The 23,358-nt window shown below is 44.9% G+C and overlaps 2 protein-coding genes across 4 annotated transcripts in view; both read left to right on the forward strand.

Annotated features, from left to right (window-relative positions):
- Positions 1-12,660, forward strand: part of CBFB (core-binding factor subunit beta) — a 39,612-nt gene extending 26,952 nt beyond the window's left edge. For all 3 annotated transcript variants that reach the window (XM_042027411.1, XM_042027410.1, XM_042027409.1), the window contains one exon: positions 10,367-12,660. In XM_042027411.1, coding sequence (XP_041883345.1) covers positions 10,367-10,435 — 69 coding nt within the window. In that variant the 3' untranslated portion in view covers positions 10,436-12,660. The remainder of the gene's footprint in view (positions 1-10,366) is intronic.
- Positions 12,661-23,208: 10,548 nt separating this feature from the next.
- PHAF1 (phagosome assembly factor 1) overlaps positions 23,209-23,358 on the forward strand; it is a 37,861-nt gene continuing 37,711 nt past the window's right edge. Inside the window, exon 1 of the mRNA XM_042027424.1 lies at positions 23,209-23,268. The gene's annotated coding sequence lies outside the window, so the exon portion shown is untranslated. The remainder of the gene's footprint in view (positions 23,269-23,358) is intronic.

Here is a 23,358-nt window from a genome sequence, read left to right on the forward strand (position 1 = left end):
AGAGCAGAAATAGACTTACAGTGCATTCCTAACGAGGAATCAGGTTTCCAAATCATTCATTGTTACCCTTACTTTCAATCTAATGCAGCATTTGGGCAGAATCAAATGAACTTTAATCAGTGAGCCCTTGGTATTCGTGATCATTGTAGCAAGTTCTCAATAGAAAGTGATGCATAAAAGTGCATTCCCATGTTTGTTGTATTTGTGGCCTGTATTGAATTTTCCGATGCTGACATGCTCAGTCAGCTTGGAAATACAGTTTGTCAGTGGCACCCTTCTGATGATTGCATTGCTGACAGCTGCAGAAACCTTAATCCAGGCTGCCTTGTGTTCTGTTTCTGTAATTTCAATAGGGCCAACAGCATCTTTGGTTTCACTACAGAGATGGTACTTGAACGCTTTTTTATAGAAAAGGCCAGTTCTAAGTGTGCTGAGTGAATTATGTATGTTATGCTACACGCAAATTAAGATACTTTCCTCATGGTCTTTTTAATATGATTTCTATACAGCTTTCATCATTACTAGAGCTTTAGATTTTTCTTTTCTGCCATGCTTGGCACGGACAGTAAAACTCAGAATTGGCAGATGTGGAACAGGATCTCATCAGTGTTAATGATGGTTTTGAGAATTGCAACACTGTAGAAAATCAGGATTTTTCTGACAGTAGAATTACAGCTGAAATGCCTTTAATAGGGACCAGATTCTGCTTCAGTGGGGGAGGGAAGGGGAATCCTGCAATATTCCACCCACTCCTACCCAAAACAGAGGCGCCAGCTCTTTGGAAATATTTATCCATCCAAAGCCTGGCAGCATATGAAAATGATCAGATTCAATTCTTTATTTATATAGCTTTCTGGGTAAAAAAGATTCCCTATTCTAAGTTTTTCTATAGACTTAAAATAAAGTCTGTAGACTTAAAACTCCTCACATAGGAGTGATCAGTGATAAGTTGTTGAAAACAACATGTTAAAGTGGCTTGTGTGTGGCAGTTGGATTTTAGAATGGTGACACCTTGCAAGGGGAAAAAAATGGAGAGTGCAGTAACAATTTAGAAATTATCACTTTACTAATTTTCATTTTTAAGTATCCTAAAAAACCCCATAGCAGTTAAAAAAATCAGCAAAAAAAGAGCAAAAACCCCCCTTCAGGGTGTTGTCAGGTTTATTTGCCGTCTTTTCATCATATAGAATCCCTTCAATTCTACTTTAGTACACCAAGTCTTTATTTTAATGAACATATTCTTTGCATCTGAGGGCATCTGAGGAAGGTTGTGCTTGAATTTTCAAAGATGATTGTGTTTTTGTGCAATTACAGCACTCACTCCTCTGATGTAAATAGGGTGTGAGTGGATTTAGGAATTTTCATTGAAGTTTTTAAGCACCTCTGAGTTGAACTGAATTCTGTTACATTTTTAACATAGTTTGTTTTGAATACAAGATGCTTTTGAGTTTTTATATCAACTTGTGTAGCTCGGTTACATCAGATACCGCAAATCCAGCCCCACTGTCCAGGATTCTTTTGTTTCAAAGATGCTTTTGAAGTCAGTGAGTGTTCATAGTGTCTTCAAAATTAATAATGTATTCCATGGCTTTTACTTTTATGAAAATGTTGGAATGCTGAGACAGCGAATGTTTTATAATACACATGAAGAAAGACCTTATCCCCAGTGAAAGATTATTATTAAAAAAAAAATGAGGTGTATGAACTTGAAGTATTTATTCGTTCCCCTTTGCCAAACTAGAAGAGTGAGGAGACTAAAGGGGTTTTGGTGAGGCAGATGTTTAATTTTCACTATCTTTATCTCCTTGTGTCGTGGTTGAGAGAGTCAGTACGAGTGTCTCTGGTGTGGTTTCACTATGAATGACCAGAGTTCAGTGTCAGGATAAGAAGTGTTCTGCAGAAATGACTGTGAAGTTGCTGCCTAGAAGTGGATTTCCAGTAAAAACTTTTGCTTGTTTTTCAGTCTTCTGGCATAGTAGCATGATGCAAAAATGTGTTACACTGTCCAGAACGGCTTGGAGAGATTTAAACAGCCCCTAGTTGGTGAAATTAGCACCTACTGGAAGTAATGGCCCGTGTTCAGTGCGGAAAAGCCGCAAGCAGGTGCCTCCTGCCAGCTCTTTGCTGGAGCAGATGGTACAAACTGGTGGATTTTCAAGGGCTGGGTAAAGAGAAGAGGCCCTCTGGTGTGTTGCTGTGTGCAGGTGGGGGTATTTTGTGAAGGTTTGTTTTGTACAGATGAACTGTAATTTCAGGCTTGCAGTGATCTGTTTCAGTGCACAGTTTGTCCGGCTGTGTTCCTCTGGAGCTTGGCTAAGGATGTCCCAATGGCTTTACTTGGGGATGGCTTGGATCTGTTCTCAGTCTTCCAATGTAATTTCTTCAACCAGTATTTTTGAAATGTCATGTTTTTCTACTTTGTGTTCATTTCCTATGTTACTGCCATGCTCTTTATTTTAGCAACACTATGAGTAAAGAGACAGAGTGGTTTGCTCTCCCTGAAACAGTCTAGTCTAGCAATCTGTCTGTTTGTGGTCTTGTGCTAAATATAAATTACATTAATGGCTAAGCAGAGCCATTTTGGGAAACTGCATGAAATTCCCGTTTTAAAAACCTTCATTTTGCTGAAAAAAACCCCTGTTTTGGAACTTTTGTTTCTTCCAGAAGCAATCCCTCTCAATACAAAGCACCAAAAACCCCCGCCAACCCCACCCTTTAAAAAGTGCTGGAGTCAAAATTTGCCTACATTTTAAATACTGTGTCCTGCCCTAGGTTTTTACATATTCTCGTTGTTTGTTGGGAATTACCAGTTAAAAGGGGCAAGATACGTTTCATTTAATTGTGCTGAAGTTGGGAACTCTTAAAAAACAAACAGGATTTTGTTACACAAATGTAAACAGTTTACAGTTGAAAGAAAATAAAGTAGTAAGACTGACTTTCATGTTCTTCCCAAGGTTCTAGACAGTGAAATTATTCTCCTTTTCTTAATTTTTTCTAAGATGAAACTCCTAGTATAAATAAATGGTCTAACTAATTATATTTTCTCAAGTATAACTGGCTTCAGAAGAAAGTATAGTATTACAATAAGTGTTTGGGAGCTTTTTTGTTTTTAATTTTGGCTTGGGTTTTTAAAATTTTTTTTTTCTCATCAGACTCTGATTTTAAGTGGTTTTTTTCTTATTAATCTGAAATTAATTTAATTAGTGCTTATTGTATGTACTCTCCAAACTGACAGTGATAGAAAAATTGTATAACCTTTAACACAGCTTTTTGGATATGAAAGAAACCCACGCCGTTAATTTTTCATGTGCAGTGGGTAGCGTAGTCTTGATACATGCTTGTGTATGACCATAAATAATTTGTTTAGATGCAGGATGGATACAACATAACTTAGAGGCATTAGAGTGGGAGTGTATTGCCTCAAAAGCTTCTGCAGTACGAGTAGGCCAGTTAAGTTATGACTGGTTTGCTTCACAAGAACTTAAATAGTTGGTGGTTGTGCAAAAGTGCTACGGAATGCATAGATCAGAAAAAAAATGTGTGCTGTACAGAATCAATGCTGACTGTAGGATGGAGAAGATCAATCTTGCAAATCAGGGAATACTGTAATATAAGCGTCTTCTTTCAGTCAATGAAGGTTAGAAAGGGGCTGAGCAACAGAGGAATACTGTCTGGAGGCAATCAATATTAATTATAAATTTATAACCTTTAGACCAGCCTTCAAACAATACTTTCTAAAAAGGAGCACTTCAAGCTTTTTTTCCCTTGGAAAATAAGTTTTAATATGAAAGTAAAAATTTCAGTGTCTACTCAAAGCTCTTCAGAGCTACCTATTTTTGCTGTGCTTTTTCCTTCCTTGGCTTGCGGTGACCTTGATCCAGTTACCAGTTTGGGGCAGCAGAATCATTACCTTCATAATTGCTTTTAAACAAAGATGCAACCATTGCAAAGATTTCAGGTGAGGGGGTGCATGGGGGTTAGGAAGCAGATGTGCTGCTTGGCCTGGTCATGCTCTGGAGCTCTCTTGCAGCCCATGGGAGAGCAGGCTCTGCAGGTGACACGATTCATGTGTATTTTCTGTAGAACACTGTTTCTAGGAAGTAGATAGGAGTTTGAAATTGAAGTCCTGATGGAGGCAGGTGCTAAGTCACTCTTATCAATGGCCTTTGTCAGGAAAATTTTTTATTTTGACTTTCAGTGAGCTTGAAAGACAATCAGAATGGAAGTAGGAATAAAAAAGAGCATTGGGTATAGAATTCATGGCATTAATAGTGCTACAGTTACTTCAGTCTAGCAGCCAGATCTCTTGCCAAGTTTGAGAGACTGTTTTCCATTATTTGCATAATTTAAGTGCTGCTTGACATTATAATTAAGAAAGATCAAGGCTACTTCTTCCCAGGTTCAGTGAAAAGGAGAGCTGATAGCAAAATGGATGTTATGGGCAGCAAACAAAGCATCTCCAGAGACTGGATCCAGGCCATGAAGTCTAATGCTGATAGCTATGCCTGCTAGGAATGTGGTAAAGATCATATCCCCTCTGTCTGCCAGTGGCTCATAGATGCAGTATGTAGTGGTGCTGCTGTGGCTGACGTTCTGGGAAGTGAAGATTGAGAGTCTCTGTGCAAGGCCCCCAGAGACCAGAAAGCACATGGGCTGCTTCATCAAGCTGTGACCAAAGAAGTTCTATTATATATAAGTTGACAGTCTCATTATGCTGTAGGGCCCCAGTTTTCCTGATTCTAATTCTGAGAAGGCTGAGTTTCTCCTGCCCTTCTATTGAATAAGGTGGCAGGAAGCAGGGCCAGCATTTTGAACCATGTTCAAATGTGTATGGGAGAGGCTGTTATTAATCAGCAACTTAAAGAGTTTTCAGTTCATTGCTTTTCTTGCTGTGGGTCTGCCTCAGATAACAGGACTAAGGGAAGGTGTGCTTGATTGTAACAAGTCATTTTTCTGAGTATTGCTCTCTTTGTTTCAGGGTTTTTTCATTTGGGTGGTTTTTATCCTGCGGTTGTATACTTTTTAGAAAAGTATCTGCAAAGTATTCTCAGGTTTGGTTGGTTGTTTTGTTTTGTTGGGGGTTTTTTATCCCTTTTCAGGAGGTTGACCATCCTAAGAGAATCCAAATGTTCACTGTTTAGTTTTTCATAGCACAGCCTGATTTTTCACTTACTTAGTAAATTATAGATGGCAGATGCCAAGGCACATAATGCATCTGCTCTGTCTGTTTCAACAGGATAGAGCTGCCAGAATCCAATTAAAGAATTGCAGTGGAGTTGTCCATGAAGAGACTTTATTTTGGCTATTCCTTTTGTGACAGCCCTTCTTCAACTTAGCTCCCTCTTCCTTCCCTCCTCTTCACCATTGTCCCAAGCTGTATATGCAGTGGATATGGTTATACTTGTCATTTCACTGCCTGGTATTCAGAGGTCCAAATTTTCCCTGCTGCTTTTTTAAAATGATTCATTGAAAGGAAGGGCCATCTTCATGGCAGCCCTGTCCATACTTACTAAATTTGCTTCCAACTTTCTCAGTTCTGCTTTCTCAGAGCTATCATGTAAACCACATGGTGGAACTGCATTATCTTTTTCCCGATGAGCTCATGTGGTAAGAGGAATTGGTTTCCTTAGGTATGCCTGAGGCCTCAGAACATGCACAGGAAGGGGGTAGGTAGAGATGCTCTCTCCAAGTCAGTTTAAGGAGTTTTGTTGGCACAGTTGGAAGCACAATAGGCTGCAGCATGAGGCAGGATTGAGTAGCTGGAGGAGGAGGAGGGGTTCTGACTATCTTGGCTGCTGGAAGAACTGCTTACATGCCACCTTCCTTATTGCTGATTTGTTTTTCCTTTGTGCCCCAGTAACAGATTTTAAAGGCTCCAGTGTGGTTCTTGTTCAGAAAAGTTAATGATAAAAGTTACTGATTTAATGATTTCAAGCTATCTAGTTTATTGAAAAGAAAAATAATGTAATACAGTTATTACTGCGTCATACTCTTGATAGGACTTTCAGTCCATACCAGTTAGCCTGTGTTTAGGCTTGGGAAAAGCTCAGACATTAGAGTGTTGAAGAGAGCATAGGTGTAAGAGGTCCTGCAGGGCACACTTACTTTGTTTGTTTACTCTCAAGTCAAAATGGTTTTGTTAGTAACTCTTCTCTTTTTTGTCAATGTCATTATCCCCATGGTACCAGCATTATGAGTTCAGCATGAATAAATCTCGAGTAGCATGTGATAGGAGGCTTTGAAATGGTTTTTTTCCAAATATGTTCCTGCAATTCTTTCAGTTGGTCGTCACACCCTCTCCAGGGTTAGAGGTTTTCAATGGCTTGTGGCCAGTTATAATTCCTTCTGTATTGCAGAAGATTTGCATGGCTTCATGTGCTGAAAGCTGAGTGCAAGGTGTTTTTCAGTGTTGAAATTCCTGATGTGTCCATTGTGTTAACTCTTCTGTTCCGGCATACTTGGAGGAATACTGGCAATGTTGGTTAAAATGCATTCATTTTTAGGAAAATTGCAGTTCTGGTGGGATCTGTGTACTGATTACAAGTTTCTCACAAGCAAGTATTTGTTATCCTTTCACTAAATAACAGATGAAGAACATGTGAAGTAATGCTCCTTCAAACTTGAAATCAACGTTTGACTGAAAAAATGAAATACACAGAGAAAAGATGAATAACTGCTGTTTTCTCATGGCTTATTAAGCATGACTCATAGCAGTGTATTCCATTTACCAATGGCAAAGATAGATGCATCTTTCTTAATTGAAGCAAGTCTCCTTAATCCTTGAGAAGCTGAGCCCATTATTCACTGAGAGTAATGTCGGTGCTTTTGCATGGCAGCAAAAGGTATGCATTTCAAAAATTACAGCAAAAACTGCAATTTAGAGGATTGATTAGCTATGCTGGGGAGTATAGAACCCCCAATTGAGAGAAGTCTGGAAATTGGTTTTCCAGAAGTCTGGTTTACATCTATGAAAGGGAAGTTTCAGCTTCCTGTAATAGACTGAGAAGAACTAGCAGATAATACCCTACTGATAGTCACACTCTTCCTACAAGGGAGTGTTAAGGCTCTCGTGGCATTTCTTATGGAAGTTGTATTTTGCCAATTGTCAGTGGAGAAAAATAGCACCCAATGCTTGTTTGCTCCACAGTGTGCTTCCTGTCTTCATACGAGGTGATTTTTCTGGTCTTTACCAAGCATCTTTTATTCTTTGTATTTTTCTTTCAGCGTGTGAAGCACAGTTGTAGTTGTTGTATACTGTGCACGTTGTGCCCTGGCAGGATGGTTGTGACTGATAGAACAAACCTGCTTCACACGCTTGTCTTTTTGCACAGTAGTAGCACAAGAAAAGGGTGCCTGAGTCAGAGCTGTCATTCCAACATTTTGCAGTTGCTTGTGTAAATCCCCACTTACTGAATTGCAAAATTACACCTTTATCCACATACACTGTTGTAAGATATTGTAATGACTGCTTTTGGTACATTTGAGGGTCATTTGTCATGCCTTTTGCATATCACTTGAAAGGGCAAATCTGGTAGTTGTTCACTAGTGGCTTCTGCAAACTCTACAAGTAGCAATGAGGTCACGAATCATGCAAATTCTTTCATATGCTTTGAAAGAAAAGGCCACTTTAAGCAAAGCATAAATGCAACCATATGCTCATATCTTGGAGCCTTCACTGAAATTTGACAATAAAATTGCTGTGCATATGATTTGTTTTCTGAAGAAGAAACACTGTTGTTTCTAGAGCAGTAGTATAGCAGCAATTAACTTGCTGGTCTTTTCTAGTTAGGTGTAAAAATGTTTATTGAGTGCAAAATTGGTAGAAGTAAGATTTTGGTAATTCATAAAGGCAGTGCATGTCTTTGTTTCCTTTTAGAAGAAAGAGGCAGCAGGAAAACCAGAAAAAAATCTCGTTACAGGCTGTTCAATAGAAGGGTATGCAAAGTAGAACTGGTGCTGTTTTGTTAATCTTGGTACAACTCTTAAATTAGCCTGAAAGTATCTATTTAGACTTGATGAACAACCATTTCATATTAAGAAAAATCTTTACAGCAGAGTTTACATTTCTGTTGAAGGAAAAAGGAAGTGCGGGCTTTCCCTCAGTGATTTTGATAGTCAAAGCTGAATGATTTGGCTTTTGGAAATAATGTAAAAAGCTTAATTAAATGCCATCTTTTAATACTTTGTATCTCTACAAAGAGGACAGTTTGCAGAAGTTGTTTCAAGGGCCTAAAGGAATATGCCCTTAAACACTTACAGTCATCAGTGCTGTATGTGATTGGAGCAGTTTGCTTTAATGTGATTCCTCAGAATGATTACTGAGAAATCTGTGGGTTTGTGCACCAGCAGTGATGTTGATTGTCACCTTCAGATTTCTTCTGCAAGCAGGAGAAGCAGATTGCTTCTTCAGAGTACAACTAGTGCAGATAAAACAGAGCAAAAAGATTGGCTCACTCCTAATTATCTAAAGTGCAACCAACACTGAATACATAAACGTAGTAGGTAGCAATTGTGATATTTAAGTTAGTGGAGGTGTTTCCAAAGCAATAGTGGCAATGTGACCACTAAGGAGAGTGCAGGAGGGACTTGTCTCCTCTGAAAACATGCTGATTACTAGAGGGATTTATTGAATGAGCTCCATGTGCATCAGAAAGGGACTGTTGCACATGAAAGGAAAATGTAACTTTAAATTGGCTTTTAAATAGGAGAAGGAAGCAGCAGTTCTCTGGGTGCAGCCAGCCTAGTGCACTGGGAGCCTACAATTAGGCAGACAAGAAGAATGGTAGATGAGGGAGGAAGAACTGAACAAAGAAAGAAAAGTCTAAATTGGAAAAAGTGGTGTCAGTAGTGCATGGCAGAGGGTCTGAGAGTCAGCAGGCTCTGCTTGCTCACCCTTTGGAATGGGAGCACAGCAGCAGCAGCACACCATGAGCTGGGGCAGCTGCTATGCTGGTGGGAAAGCTTCCTCTCTGTCAGTAAATGTGACTCAGAAGAGCCCAGGGAACACCAAAGAGCAGCACTTGTGCCCCTGTTAGTCACAGTTCTGTTGAAGTACTTGTGTTGTTCAGTGTGATGGTGCAAACACGGTAATTGCTTGAAGGGTATTTCAGTGGCACAATGCCTGCATTGAGGCTATTCCCCAGTCTTTCAACAACATAGGAAATGTCTTTCAGAGCAGGGAAGTTGTCACTGGCTTTGCATTTTTTTAAAGCCCTGAATGTGGCAGGTTATTGTGGCTGGTGAAGCTGATGGAGCCACATGGAATAAAGCCTGTGTCATGATACCTTCCACCAGCTGAGAATGTGGCCTGAGACTGTTTGGGTCATGTGGCAGTTACGGGCCATGGTGCCAGCTGTTCAGTCTGTAAACCTTAAATAAAAGTCGTGGTACTAAGATGTCTTAAAAACCAGCTAGCATGCATTAGATGTTCTCAGAGTTGAAGTATGGCTTTAAAATTTTAAGGAAATCAATGTTTTTAAGTACTTACATGCAGCATTTGTGTGTGCTGTACCTGTGTACAGGTAGAGAAAGTAGATAGCCATGTTTTTTGGTGTGACTGACCATACTTAATTCCCTCTTTACAATGTCATTAGCTCAAACTGTTTAATAGAATCGTTTATTTAAAGAAAAACGTACATTACTTTTTTTTAATACAGGGATGCAATCATATGTCACAGAGTTTTCTCAGTTTGTTAACTTTGCAGGTGCACCAAAGAAGAAAGTAGTTAAAACCCCCACTTTTATGAGGTCTTAAAATGTGTGCCCATCTATAGATTAAATTGTGCTCATGTGTTACTATAAGTCTCTTGATTCTAGAAGCTAAAGTAAATTTTTCCCTCATAAAATTATTTGGAAATTATCTGATGTACTCTATCTTGTATTGTAGCCTTTCTCCCTAAAATTGACAGAAAAGGCTAACAGAAAGGAATTTCACAGGAAAGAACATTATTTTTGGAAGAAAAGACACAAAATTGTTACCTAACTACTGTGGGAGTCCCCTGCTGATTGCTAAAGCCATGTTTAGAACCTGGCACTGTGAGTGTGCACGTGTGTGGGCACGAGCACAGTCCCTGCTGGGAGCTCCAGGCTGGGTGGGGAGGCACAGCAGACTCTGAGCCCCTCAGGGACAGGGCAGTGCTCGGCTGCCAGGCCCACAGCCCTCCTCTGAGAGCTCAGTTGCTACGGGGAATGAACCGAATCGAGGGCAAAAGAATGATTTTGATGTTAAAAATTAATGCTTTGCTTACTGCTTGAGTTGTAAAGTTTCTGCCTTAAATTGGTTATGGTCTTAGTCGTGTTAACATACTGAATGAAATAACTGATAATTTCCTGGTTGCTTATCCTCAGTGTGTGTTTGTTAATGCAGGCAAGAAGACAGCAAGACCCTAGTCCTGGATCTAACCTGGGGAGCGGCGATGATCTCAAACTACGTTAATCAGCGGCAGCAGGCATCCCACGGGTCTGCACACATGCATTGCTTCTACTTGGCAAAGGATTGAATAAAAGACCAGAAACTGTGATAACTGGGTATATTATGGTCTGTTTCCTGACCTGGGGCAGTCGAAGTCACCACGAACTGCCATGGTTTGCACTATGTTTATGTTACAATACCTGCATTTCCCATTTTAAGCATGTAGCCAGTGGCAATTTGAAATTTTGTTTTTCTATGCAAACTTATTTTTGTTGGCACTATTTTAGTGAAATGGAAACTTATGCAGCTATAAAACCATTTTTCTCAACTGTAATAAAAATTGTCACTTAAAAAGAGGTCAAGATATTACAGATTTAGAACAACTTTGTTTTGTTTTTTGTTTTTTGGTTTTTTTTTGTAAACTGCTGGAAGCCAATGCATTCCAAGCTTAATTTTTTTAATATGGGCTTTTGGAATTTTGACTGTCCTTATTGTGCTCCTGCTTTATTTTAGATAAGCATTTTTACCTTTCTTTCAGTTTTCTTTTTTCTAAATTTGCAAGACCTTCTTAAAACTGCTGACATTATTTTGCATTATTTCCAAGCTAAACCCAGTGAATCAGAGCTGTTGGAATCAGTTTTCAAACTTTGTGGGTTTGTAAATGTTACAGTTGCAGTATTCTTTTAACTGCTAACAATTCATTGGTTCCACTTTTTAAATGATAAAAATCTTAAAATGTATATTTTCATGCGTTAATGCATTCTGCCCCATTATCTGTCTTAGATTTTATTCTGTACCAAGTGAGTTTGGTGGCTGTTATACCCTGTATATAGTGCTTTACTGAAACTCAGAGGAAGTCGCAGGCTGGCTTCTGTTTTATTCAGGGATTTTTTTTTAACTAGTTCTTCAAAGGGATACTGCAACTCCACAATCAGATTCAACAGTGTTTAAACTGGGAACAAAAGTGATCAGCTGCCAAGGTGATATATATTAAATCATGTTTAAGATAACTGCTTTAAGTATATTTTATATCTTGGGCTTTTTGTAAAGTTGTGCTGAATGGTGAAAAGCTGAGATGAGCTTGTGTGCAGGAGTCTTGTACTGCACATAGGCCCCTTCTATTAAATCTTATGCAAATTAAGACTATGTTGCAGTATATATTGCATTTTCTAACAGGGTAAGATTTGGGATGAATTAATGTATGAATTAATCTTGTTTTATTTGGGGTGATGGTGAATGGACTTGCTCCAAAGTTTTCATTGCATCCAATATTTGAAGAAAATTGATTGGGAATGTGATGTCATTTGGCTTTGTTAAAATGTGGTGCTTCCTGTACAGCCTGATTGATTAAAATGTCACTTAAATACCTTTTTAAAATATGGGATCTGAATTCAGTATTTTAAGAATTATTTGAAAGGTAGAAACTCTATATGGTTAGAACAGCTAAGTCTTCATTAAATTCTATAATTAAGACAATTATACATTCCTCATTAATGGCAAAACAATTGATGCAAAAGAGGTCTTGCAAAAATGTAAGCAGATGTCAATGTGAAGGAGAATCTTTGTATGTTAATAATATGAATATTTAACATTCACTTAAAAATATCATTAACTGTAAACTGTGAGAATGTCATCAAATAGAAATATTTTGATACTTCAATTTAAATGTGATTCACCTGAAAGATAATCTTTTTCACTCTGTGGCCACATATTCTTCTTGCTCTTCTTCCCCCAAAGAAATAATTTTTCTAAAGTGTTTCTGCAAAGAGTTATTTAAGGGACACACGCATGCATCCGCACGCATCCCTAGCCTTGGATCTTCTCTGCCATCTGTGTATTTTTGATGGAATAGCCTGAAGATTTATTTTAAAATGTTTTCCTAACGTTTCAGACAGTGGTTTTAAACCATAAGTACACAGGAAATGACGCTATCAGATATTAACGTTGCTATCTCTGTGTAAATACTGAACTTTCCCTATCATCATTTAGCATTCTGCTGCTTTCCATATCTTAATGCTGGCATTAAGATCACAGCCCTTACCCTCTGCTGGTTAGTGCAGACTTTTTAAAGTGCATTTTAAGTTATTGATGCAATTTGATATTTTTCATAATTTCTATTTAAACTGAAGTTGCATCATCTTTCTTGAATTCATCTCCTGTAAGAGTTGCCTTAAGCTACAGGATTGCTTTTGCTACTTTTTGTGTTGTATGTTTAACTTTCATAATAAACTTCTGTGTAGTGAAAACGAGGTGCTGTAAGTTTATTTGATTCCTTGGTAGTCCCTGCTGACATATTTTGTTTAGATGCAAGGCTGCCTTGATGTCCGTGGCTAAAGCACTGGTGACATCCAGTGGTCACTTATCTAACTGACCCCTCTCCTTTGCTGTGTTCAGCCGCTGTCTGGAAGGAGCCTTTAATAAAAGGGTCTGCACTGGGGAAAATATGGATTTTGCTGCCCTAAAACACCTAAAACAGGTGTTTCTTACACCTGATATGCCCTGCTTACTCTGAAAGCATGGATCTGCTCCAGGGGCCCTGAGCAATGAGCTGTGTGCGGTTACAGAGCCTTTGTGGGCACGTTGTGAGAGCAGCCGCCAAACCTTGTTAATTGTGCTGCTTTGGGCGAGGGGGGAACCAGGGGAATTGCATGTGTAAGTTCAGGAAATGGGGAAATGTGGTAAAGTTCTGTGGGGAAAATATGAATGTCATATACTACACCTAAAACCTTCTGAAGCTGCTAAAATTTTAGGTGATATAACTTCAAATAGTTAACACTGACTGAATGACAGTGGTTAGGTACTGAAATCAGGCAGAGATCTGCTCGCTTCATAACTGGAGAGCTGCAGCATGCTTTGGGAATGTTTACATGCAAAAGGACAATGTGTAACCTTATTTTAGACTTTTACAATCTGTGAACAGACCAGAGGGCACCTAAGAAAAGCAGCAGTGCTGTGACATGTGGCTTTCCTGGAGGTGTTCTGTTTGAAGGGAGGTAGTTTTTAAAAGAGACATAAATGACAAACTGTTGCTCTGCTTCTGTTCTGAGGGTAGATGGTGTCTGTCAGCTGCTGCAGGCTCTGCTGTCCAGGCAGTTTTAAAAGGCGTCTGTAAACAGCTGTTCATAAACCCATTAGGTAATTTGTCCATTTACCTGCAAGCTTGTGGAAGGGTTCACTTTTCTGCCCAAGGTACATCACAACTGGATGAGTACAGTACTTGTACAGCCTTTTCTTGGCTGAAGGCTTTAAAGGACAGAGGAATTTACCTCTCAGGTGTGTGAGTAGCAAAGGGAACCTGTAGGTCTCCCTGCATGAGGCACATACAGCAGAAAAGAATTTTAAGTGTTACAATCCAGTGCCTTAACTAGCATGACTTAGGGATGGCTGTCCTTGATGTGGGAGTGAAAGACCACTGGAAATACTGGAGCTTATTGGAATTGAGAAGGATGTCGGTGACCTGGAGCCCAACCACAGCAGGTGAGGTATGGTCACTTCCAGCTGTGTTTTTTAACCTCCTGCTCTTACATGACCTCTTCTTAAGCCAAGAGAATACAGAGCATTAACTGTTTCTCAGAATTCTGAAATGGTTTGGGTTGAAAGGGAGCTTAAAGCTCATCTGGTTCCAACCTCCCACTAGACCAGGTTGCTCAGAGCCCCGTCCAACTTGGGTCTTGAATGCTTCCAGGGGTGGGGCATCCACAGCTTCTCTGGGCAACCTGTGCCAGGGCCTCACCACCCTCACAGGGAAGAATTTCTTCCTGATACCTAATTTAAAGCTCTCCTCTCTCAGTTTGAAGGCATTTCCCCTTGTCCTGTCAGTCCATGCCCCTGTCCAGAGTCCCTCTCCAGCCTCTTTGGTTACTGGGAGGGCTCCAAGGTCTCCCTGGAGCCTTCTCCAGGCTGAACAACTCCTGTCTACATAGGAGAGGTGCTCCAGCCCTCAGAGCTTCTTTGTGGTCTCCTCTGGACTTGCTCCAGCAGGTCCATGTCCTTTGGTTGTTAGGGACCCCAGAGCTGGATGCAGCATTGCAGTGCAGGTGGGGTTCTCAACGTTTAGTCCCCTTACTGAAGTCCTCAAAACCTGGATGAGCAGGTTTCCTAGTTTCTCTTGAGGGAGACAGCAGCTGTCCTGAGCTCATGGTCCCCTTTCTGAAAGCAGAAAACAGAGAAAATGAACTGTGAGTGAAAACAGCAGCTTTTCTGTTCCTGCAGATCTATGATGGTTTGTCTAATAACAAGCCTTGCTCAGGTAAGGGCTGGGAAGTTTGATGAAGATGTGGTTTCAGAGAACTCTAGAACTGCATGGCCTGGGATGATCTTGGCAGGACTTACGTATATTCCTTTGTTTGCTGTTAGTTCAGGACTCCCCTCTGTCATAGATGTATTAAGGAATCCATCCTGTCTGCACAGAAATAGGACCAATTTCTATGAAGTTGCATTATTTTGTTACTACATTTCCAATGCAAATAAGAGAATGACAGAAATGGCTTCAAGGATGGGAATTGCAGTGAGAAGTTAGAGCAGAGTGAACATTTGCATGGGCAACATTTCTCATAGCTCATTTGCTTGACATCCTGTCTTCACACTGCCACCAAATGCAAATCCTAGGCTATGCATATTCATCAACTGCTGCATGCTCAGAGCTGCTCCGGGTTTAAGTAACTATTAAATAGGTTTCTCAATTACAGGTTGAGATAAGTGAATTTTCAGAATTGCCTTGGGCTCATTTCTTAAAGCTCAGGAGTGAGAGGGGGGAAAAGTGGCACAGAAGAGCTGACTGCTGCCTCTCTGGTGCTGTCACCTGGCACAGCGGATGGCTGAGGAAAGATGGGGAAAGGAGTGGGAAACCAGAATGCTTCTTGCTCAGTTTTGTGCCTTTTACTGAGCCTGGTCCACAGTTTATCACAGCTGGTGAGATTTCTGCCAAGTCTTTGTTGCTTCCCACAACTCTTCTGACGTGTAACACTGTTTTTCACCCTGTTGACTTGATGATGGGGACTTGGAGGACATGGGTTTTCCCGGTGCTCCACTTCCTCTTGTTCCACAGGCTGTGATTCTCTGCTTTTCATAGGAACTGGTGGCTTTGCCACCTTTCCCCCTTTTCAATCTTCTTTCTTCCCTGGAGCAGGTGTTGGGTTTAACTTGAAAAGAGAAAAGACCTTCTAGAGGTGGAACAAAGTTTACACCTGAAAGCTCCTGGCTTTTCCAGCTGTTATCCACTGGCTTGCTGAGAGAGTCTGTTGCTCTGAGCCTTTCCCACATGCATGCCCAACTCTTTCAGCTTTTGTTATTCATACCTTACAAAAACCCAGCGACTTCTAATCAATAGAGAAACAAGCAAGCTTTTCAGGAGGTGGCTCTGAGCTGTGAGAGGCGCTCACCCCAGGGTGAGCAGTGCCAGCCAGGGACAACGTTCCTGCTCAGAGGCACTTGCTGCTCACATTCCTCAAGGGGGTTGGGCCTTCGGTTGCAGTCGGTGGGCAGAAGAATTGAGTGAACTGCCCAGGCTCGTTCCTGGCTTCTGTGGTTGACTCGTTCATTATAACTTTACAATACAACTTGTGGGTTGTGTTCTGTTCAGTCTTGGTGCTGTTCTCAGCTCTTGGAGGATGTGGGGCAGGAGAGGTCAGTGGAGTTCAATGTACAGCTGTGGGTTTCTCTTCTGCAGTACGTGAGATGCCTCTTCTAAAATCCTGCCCATCTGCATGTTGAAACTGCCCTCAAACATGGACACCTCACTGCTTCTGCAGCCTTCTCCTATGGCAAGGGTTTCTCTCCAACCCCTGTTTCTAAATGCATGGAGCTGCATGGGCAGAGTGGCCTCCTGATGAAACCCCGGGAGCTCTAAGCTTGGAGGAGAGCAGAGATGTTGGTGGAGGGAATGTGGGTTTGCTGCTGGATTGCAAACAAAGCCGTGGGGGGAACAATTCTTATCAGAAGGCAATCCTTAGTAAAGAGGCAGCTCTACCCAGAAACACCAGACTGGCCATCACCTCAGAGCCAGGAAGGCTGCCAAGTGTCTCACTTCCCAGAACAATGTGCCAGCTACCCAGAGGAAGCACCAGGTCCCCTCCCACCCCACCAAGAGCTGAGCAGTCCTGTCCTTCGCAGCGCTCCAGCCCCTGCTCCCCGATGGCCCCTGCACAGGGCAGCACTGCAGTGCTCTAGAGGTGAGACACTGCAATCCCCTTCCAGCACCATCCAGCTCCTCACTGGCCTTCCCCAGTTGCCCCACTCTACCCTCTGGCTGCTGCCTGTGACTTGTCACCAGCCTGCAGACGCCTGGGTAGCCTGTCCATGGAGCAGGAGCCTGTGGCCACAGCTGCAGCAGCCCAGGAGTAGGAGGATAGCTGGGGATGGTCAGCCCTGCATGAGAACCTGCTGTGATCCAGCTGCAGGTCATAGAGTCATAAATGCTCAGGGCTGGAAGGAATCTTAGAGAGCATTCAGTCCAGCCCCCTTGCTATGGGCAGGGAACCTTTCAGGTCATTTGTTCTGGCTGTGTTTGAGGTCTGGGGGCCAGGGCAAGGAGGGAAGGGAGGGATAGGCAGAGTTGCGTGCACAGGCTGTTCTGAGCTGCCCAGTAATTGCCTTCTGCTCGGGTCAGAGCTGCTGCTGAGGAACCCCCAATCACTTTCTGGGCAGCAACAGCCCCAGCCCAGAGCCACTTGGTGAATGCTCCCACACAGATGAGAGGACAGATCCTCTTTTTGGTTCTGCTTTCAGTTCTTCTCTGCAGAGCATGTCTGGTGTATGACTGCTGGGACCTGGTGCTGGTGGTCCCGTGGGGTGCGTGACTTTCTGAAACCACCAACCCCAACAAGGTGCCCCATCACCAGCTCCTTCACACCCTCTCAACATCCAGATCTCTACATCAGGGGCAGGATGTGCCAGCAGGACCACAGGGCACTGCATTGGGAGCGAGGCTCAAAGAGCATCTCTGTTGCTGATTTTAACCACAGCCCATGAGTAAGATTCAAGTCACCCCCAAGGTGCTCATTCACCAGAAGTCAGTGACAAAATGGGCAGTCAGAGATCTTCAGGGGCTCTGAGAAGGCCCCAGCAGCTCTGGCTCATCTCCCTTTAAATGATGAAACCCCAAGCACCAGGGCTGGAGCAGGCTGGTGTAGGGGGCTGACCCCTCTCCCTCCTTCTCAAACCATGCCCCATGGCCCTTCCTCATCGTCAGCTGTGACACTCAAATGTCCCTTTTGGAAACATCTCTGGAAGTGAAACTGAGCCCAGGTGAAAGCCCTGCCATGTGTGCAGCACTCCTGGGTCCACAAACCCTTGCAACAGGGGTTTTGGGGATTCTGCAGAATCCCCAAATCTATTTTTTTTTTAATAAAACCTGTGTTTTAAATTAATTTATTTTTACAGAATCCCTGTGCCCACACACCCCCCAGGGTGAATTTTCCCACCAGTTTTCAACACACGATTAAAAACCCCAAGTGCCTGGCTGGGCAGCAGCCGAAGGCAGGATGCAGTGGCCAGCGGCTCCTGGAAGGACAGATGGTCCCTCGCACCAGCTGCTGACGCCGCTGGCTCCGTGCTGACTGATCCGGGAAGGAGCGGGTGACCATCCCCTGTGCCGCTGCCCCTGCCCTGCCGCATCCCGGCTCCCTGCCCGGCACCGCGGCGAGCTGGGCTTCGCACCCTGCCCACGCCTGGCAGCGCCTCCCGGGCTAAACCACCCCGAGGCAGAAGGAGAAACCAGCGCATCTGTTTCTAATGAAGGCGAAGCCAGTTTAGATCTAGCCCTGCACGAATCAGAGATTTGAAAATATATCTGGAGTTCTGTGAAATGCACTTAAAGCGTGCCGGCCGGCGGGCGGGGAGCGCTGCCCTGGGGCGATGCAGGGGAGCTGCTGCCTTGCGGTGAGCAGCCCCTCCCACGGCCAGCTTTTACTGCTGCTCCCTTTCCGTCCCGGGAATGCTCCATGCCCATCCATCCGGCCCTCCTCCTCAGCCCCTGCCCTCGCCCCAGCCCTGTGAAATGCCCTGTGTGGTGCGGCAGGGCTGTGCCGGCTGTGCCTCTGCCTGCTCAGTGTTTAGGGACCATCTCAGCAGCATCCGCGCTGAGCGCTGGGAGCCTCCCGTTTCTGCCCATCTCCAGATACCAAGCACGGTGCAAAAAATGCAGGGGAGCTTTTGCAGCTGCCGGAAGCCCAAATCTGGGATGTGAGAAGTGATGCTGGTGACCACCGTGTTCTGACTGAGGACGAGCTGTAGCCTTGCCCTGCTCCCCGCAGCCCATAACAAGCATACACCACCTTCCTACCCCTGGCCAAGCACAGAACCACCTCCAAAATCTTTATAGTCGATGGGCTGCACAGCCGTCAGTCCAGCACACCCAGCAGGGAGGAGGATGCTGCCCAGGAGCATGTGAACCCCAGCCCAGGGAAGATCTGGACAAGACTCAGGACAGGCTGGAGGCTGTGTGTGCAGGCAGCCGGCCGGTGGAAAAAGGCACTGCCCCACGAGGCAGCTCCTCGCACCACGCTGGGGTGCTGATGCTGCACATCCTGCCCGTGTTAGCCTTGGCCGCCGCTCCAGCGGGTTTCAGGGCGACTGAAAACCATCCCGGCAGGGCAGGGCAGGGCAGGGCAGGACATGCTCAGAGCAGGCGAGGAGGGGAGAAGTGCTGAGCCAGGGAAAAACGCAGCCAGGGGTCTCCCCTGGGAAGCTCCGGGTTCGGTACTGCCAGACCCTGCTCGCCCGGGGACCCCCAGCCTGGCACCGATGCGGCACTGCCCAACTCGGTGGGACCCGAAACCCTTGGTTGCGGGATAAAAACCCCTGAAGAGGTGGGATAACTCCCCCTTTCAGAGTGCAAGGTTCCCTCCTGGAGCTACCAACGCTGTTTGGATCCATTCCTAAGCGCCAACCCAGAGTCCCGCAGCAGGAAACGCACCTCCAAAAAAATCAGAGCAACTTCAGAGCTTTATAGCAAATAGCTTTCCTCCGACTGAATCAGTGCTGCCAAGGCTGGTGTCTGCTTCCAAGCCATTTGTACGAGCAGCCACAGGGCAGATTTCCTTACAGACCCGATCTGTGCTGCTCTTGAATCCGATCGGGAGAGGGCAGCTCTCCTTCGCTCTGCGCACGGCTGCATCCCACGCCTGCGAGCCCCGGGGAGTTTTGGTCCCTCCTGGTAGCTTTTGCAATTTTCCGCTTTCTTTTAACCGACTGGATTGAAAAGCCCAGCTCTTCTCAGCGAACATCTCCCCGCAGATGCGCGGAATTTGTAAAAAAATTAAGTAAAAAAAAAAAAAATCAGAAAAATTTTAGAAAATTTCGGTAAAAATCCATTAATCTCCCACAGCTGCTGATCTCACCCCAAAATGTGATAGCATTGTAAGGCTTTGGTAGAGGAAGCTGGGTTGTCTCCGATGGATGCACCCACTGCCATTCATTCAGTCAGAAAGGTTAACAACTGAGCCAGGCTTTAAAAATTGATTACGATTTTCAGAAAGCTGTGCATTGCTTCCTGAGCCCTGGGGCTGAATTTTCCAAGAAGTGCTCCATAATCTGGAGAGTGAGAAGGGTAATTTTATTCTTTCAAAATTTAAATTTTGGCTGTCATGAGCAGTTGCCAAAATGATGGTGCTTTGCCCAATCTGCCTTAAAAGTGCCACCCTGCCTGGAGTCACTGGGGAGCTCAGGGGGCTCCTCCAGTCACTCTGGGGGGTGTGATTTCAGCTGCCCGCATTGGCCCCCTTTGGCAGTCTGGCTCTGTGGTGGGGACACACAAAGAACCTCCATCCCAGCACCCCTGTGGATACCAGCTGCTCCCAGCCCCTGTGTCCAAGGGGGAAAACATCCCTGTGTCCATGAGCAGCTCACGGGTGCTTGATGGGTTTGGGGAAGAAGACGTGTTGGGGGATCTGGGAATTTTCACAATTGGGAATTTTCATAACTGGGAATTTTCATAATGGGAATTTTCTAACTGCTGGCTCAGCTGTGCAAAAAATAATTACCTAACCCCGCTTGCAGCTGGATTTCCAGCTGGGAGAGGTTCTCCAGGAGACAGGAGCAAGGCAGGAGGGATGTGTCCAGCAGAGATGGGGCCGACCCTCGCTGGGGGTTTCTAGCTTCTCTCTGGAGCTGGTGATCACCTGTGCAAACCACCCACTCCCACTGCTACTGAAACCAGAGGCTCAAAGCAACCCTGGAGCTGCTCTCCTTCGGTGGTACAGCCAGACAGCAGCCATGAACACAGCCTTGGGGGGGGTTCTGCCTTCTGTGACTTGGGATTTGGTTTCTTCTTTACTTGTCTTGGCTGATAGAATGAGGAATGTGGTCTGAAAGGGAACCAGCTGGTCTGGAAATCCAGGCAGGATGCCCTAGGTGCATGGGGGGAGATTTCCTGCGCCCAGGAAAGGAGGAGGCTTGAGCTCTGTGGTGGGCATGGGTGCAAGGAGGTGCTCCATTTCAGCTTGCACTTGTCCTCCTTCAGGGAGGGATGATGGGATTTTCAGCCAGCTGGGATTTATTGTTCATCTGTGCTCCTGCCTGGGACTTCCCTCCTCACCCTGGACAGTCACTGCAGCTGACCAGAAAACACCCAGCCCTGTAGGGTGCCACCGCCCTTTACTGCCCATGGCAACTGAGCTCTGCCGTCCTGGTAACATCAGGGCTGTATTTGAAGCTCGGGGATGAGGTGACAGCCCCTTGTCAATGCACTGGTGAGTGTTTTAAAGAACAAACCCCCAGACCTGGCAGCACCCAGCCTTTCTCCACTTAGTGTGGGATTTGGGTTGATGCATGAAAATGGGTGGCAGGGGAGAGGCACACTCAGAAATGATTTTTTTTTCTGCAAGTGTACTTGGCCTTTATTCTCCTTGGTGAATTCAGCTTGTACTTGTGGTACTCTCTTACAAAGGATGCTGAATCTTCTTTAATGAAAGCCCAGACTGTTGCATCCCCCAGTGTGCAGCACTGAGCATTCCAAGGGCATCACCAAACACAGAAATGAGGTGGAGAAGGGTTTCTGCAAAGCCCAGTTGATCTGCACCCACCTGTTTTCTACCCAGGACCTCAACCTGAGGGCTGCATGTGCCATGGACCTGCTTAAAAGTAGGTGCTGTGCTTTGTGTTCTGTTAAATGAATGAGGTATGCAAGATTTCTAGCTACATGTTTATTCTCTCAAGTACATTCCTTATGGGCATCACAATATGAATTTATATATAAATACTGTATATATACAAGTATATGTATTTCATACCTCTATAGTGAGCTGGAGAGAGCCAAGTGGCTCCTAAGGATTAGCCCCTGCTCCCCAGAGAGGAAAGGCTAATTTCTGTTTTTGAGCCAATAAAGATATGTCAGAGGGCTGGAGTGAAGGGGAAACATTGGCAGCACCTCTGTGCTTTTCAGCATATTAAGATGTCACCATGCTTGGATTAAAAAAACAAAAGCAAGCAAGGCATGAATAATAAATAGAGCAACATGCAGCTGACTTCAAGGGAAAACTAATTTCCCTGGGGCTTGCTCCACACCATATACATTAAAATCTCACCTGCTTTGACAGCTCTGTGACCTGAAGAGAGATGCTGAGAAGTGTGGTGTTCAGAGCAGAGCCTGGCCGAGGTCCTGCTCCCAAACGTGACTGGGATTTCTTTTTAATGCTTTGATTCCCCCTGCCAGTGATGGCTTGCTCTGCCTGTGGGAAGGAGCTGCAGTGCAAACCTAGCTGAAATTACGTTCGACTATTTTTTTAAAAAATGTTCAACCCCTAAATTTCTGTGTTGGGCTGTCTGTACTTTACCGATGTTTTCTGTCCTGCTGTGGGACATTCCATGTGATGGGGTTGCCCTGCTGCAGACCTTGCTGGGACATGGTGGGCACAGGGATGGGGTGTGGGGTCTCCACCCGGAGGGATGCAGTGGAGGAGAGGAGACAGAAGATGGGTATTACCCAAGGAGACACTTTTCTGCTACCACTCTCAAATAAATATGGAAAAAATGCATCTCCCCCCCACTCTCTGCCCCTCCTGGAGCCTCAACCTGCCAGCAGAAGGAGTTACAGCTGCTTCCACACCGTCTGCACCCTCTTGAATTTCCATCACTTGTGCAGCCCTACCCCAGGGAGGTGTCACTTTGTGTGAGCATGGCATGGGTCCATATCCTTAGTTTTCCTCTTTTAGTTCTCTGCTTATTTGGGCAATGCTTGACCTGGTGCCTTTCATCTTGGATCAAGTTTCCACCATAAAAACGAAGGCTGGTCTGATGTGGGTTGTCCCAGGTGGTGGCACATCCTGGCATACTGGGAGAGCTCAGTTTCCTCCCCAGCTCTGTGGGTGTTTCTGGCACCCGGGGTCTTTGGGTGTGACCAAAGCAGGTTCCTGCGCGGCGAGCCCTGTCCCAAGGGAAATGTGGGCTTTCCTAGGGTCAGAACTCTGGGGTGGCAGCGCCCCTGTTTGCTCAGACAACACTGCAAAGCCAATGACCTCGTTACTCCTTTCTTCCTTACTGAGTCATTCCCGAGTTCATTCCGGTGACTTTGCTCGTGCCACTGACTAATTTCTCCTTAACTCCTCTTTCCTGCACTCTGGCCTTTCAACTGGACAAACTGGATGCACCTGGGCTGTGGTTTGGGTTGGTTATTTTGTTCTGAATCCCGAGGTACTCGTGTCGGATGTAACCGGGGCTGCTGCCCTCGGTCGGATCCTCATCTGGCGGCGAGGCCGGGGCGGAACTCGAACCCTCGATCTCCCCCTCGCCAAGCCGACGCCTTCCCCCCTCTCCCGCGGCCGGGGGGCGGGGCGCACCTCCCCGGCCCCGCCCTTGCCCCGCCCCCGCGCGGTGGCGCCTGACGACAGCTGCAAAGCACTTTTTCAGCAGCCGCAAGTGAGGTGAGTCGCGGCCCAGCGGCGCGGGGGGGGTCGGAGCCCCCCCCGGCCCCTCAGGACGGGCCGGGGCCGCCGGGACGAGCGGCGGGGCCG

Source organism: Corvus kubaryi, unplaced genomic scaffold (genome assembly GCF_017639235.1).
Source record: "Corvus kubaryi isolate FWS band 111438036 unplaced genomic scaffold, C.kubaryi_AGA036_p1.0 37300, whole genome shotgun sequence".
Taxonomy (NCBI): domain Eukaryota; kingdom Metazoa; phylum Chordata; class Aves; order Passeriformes; family Corvidae; genus Corvus; species Corvus kubaryi.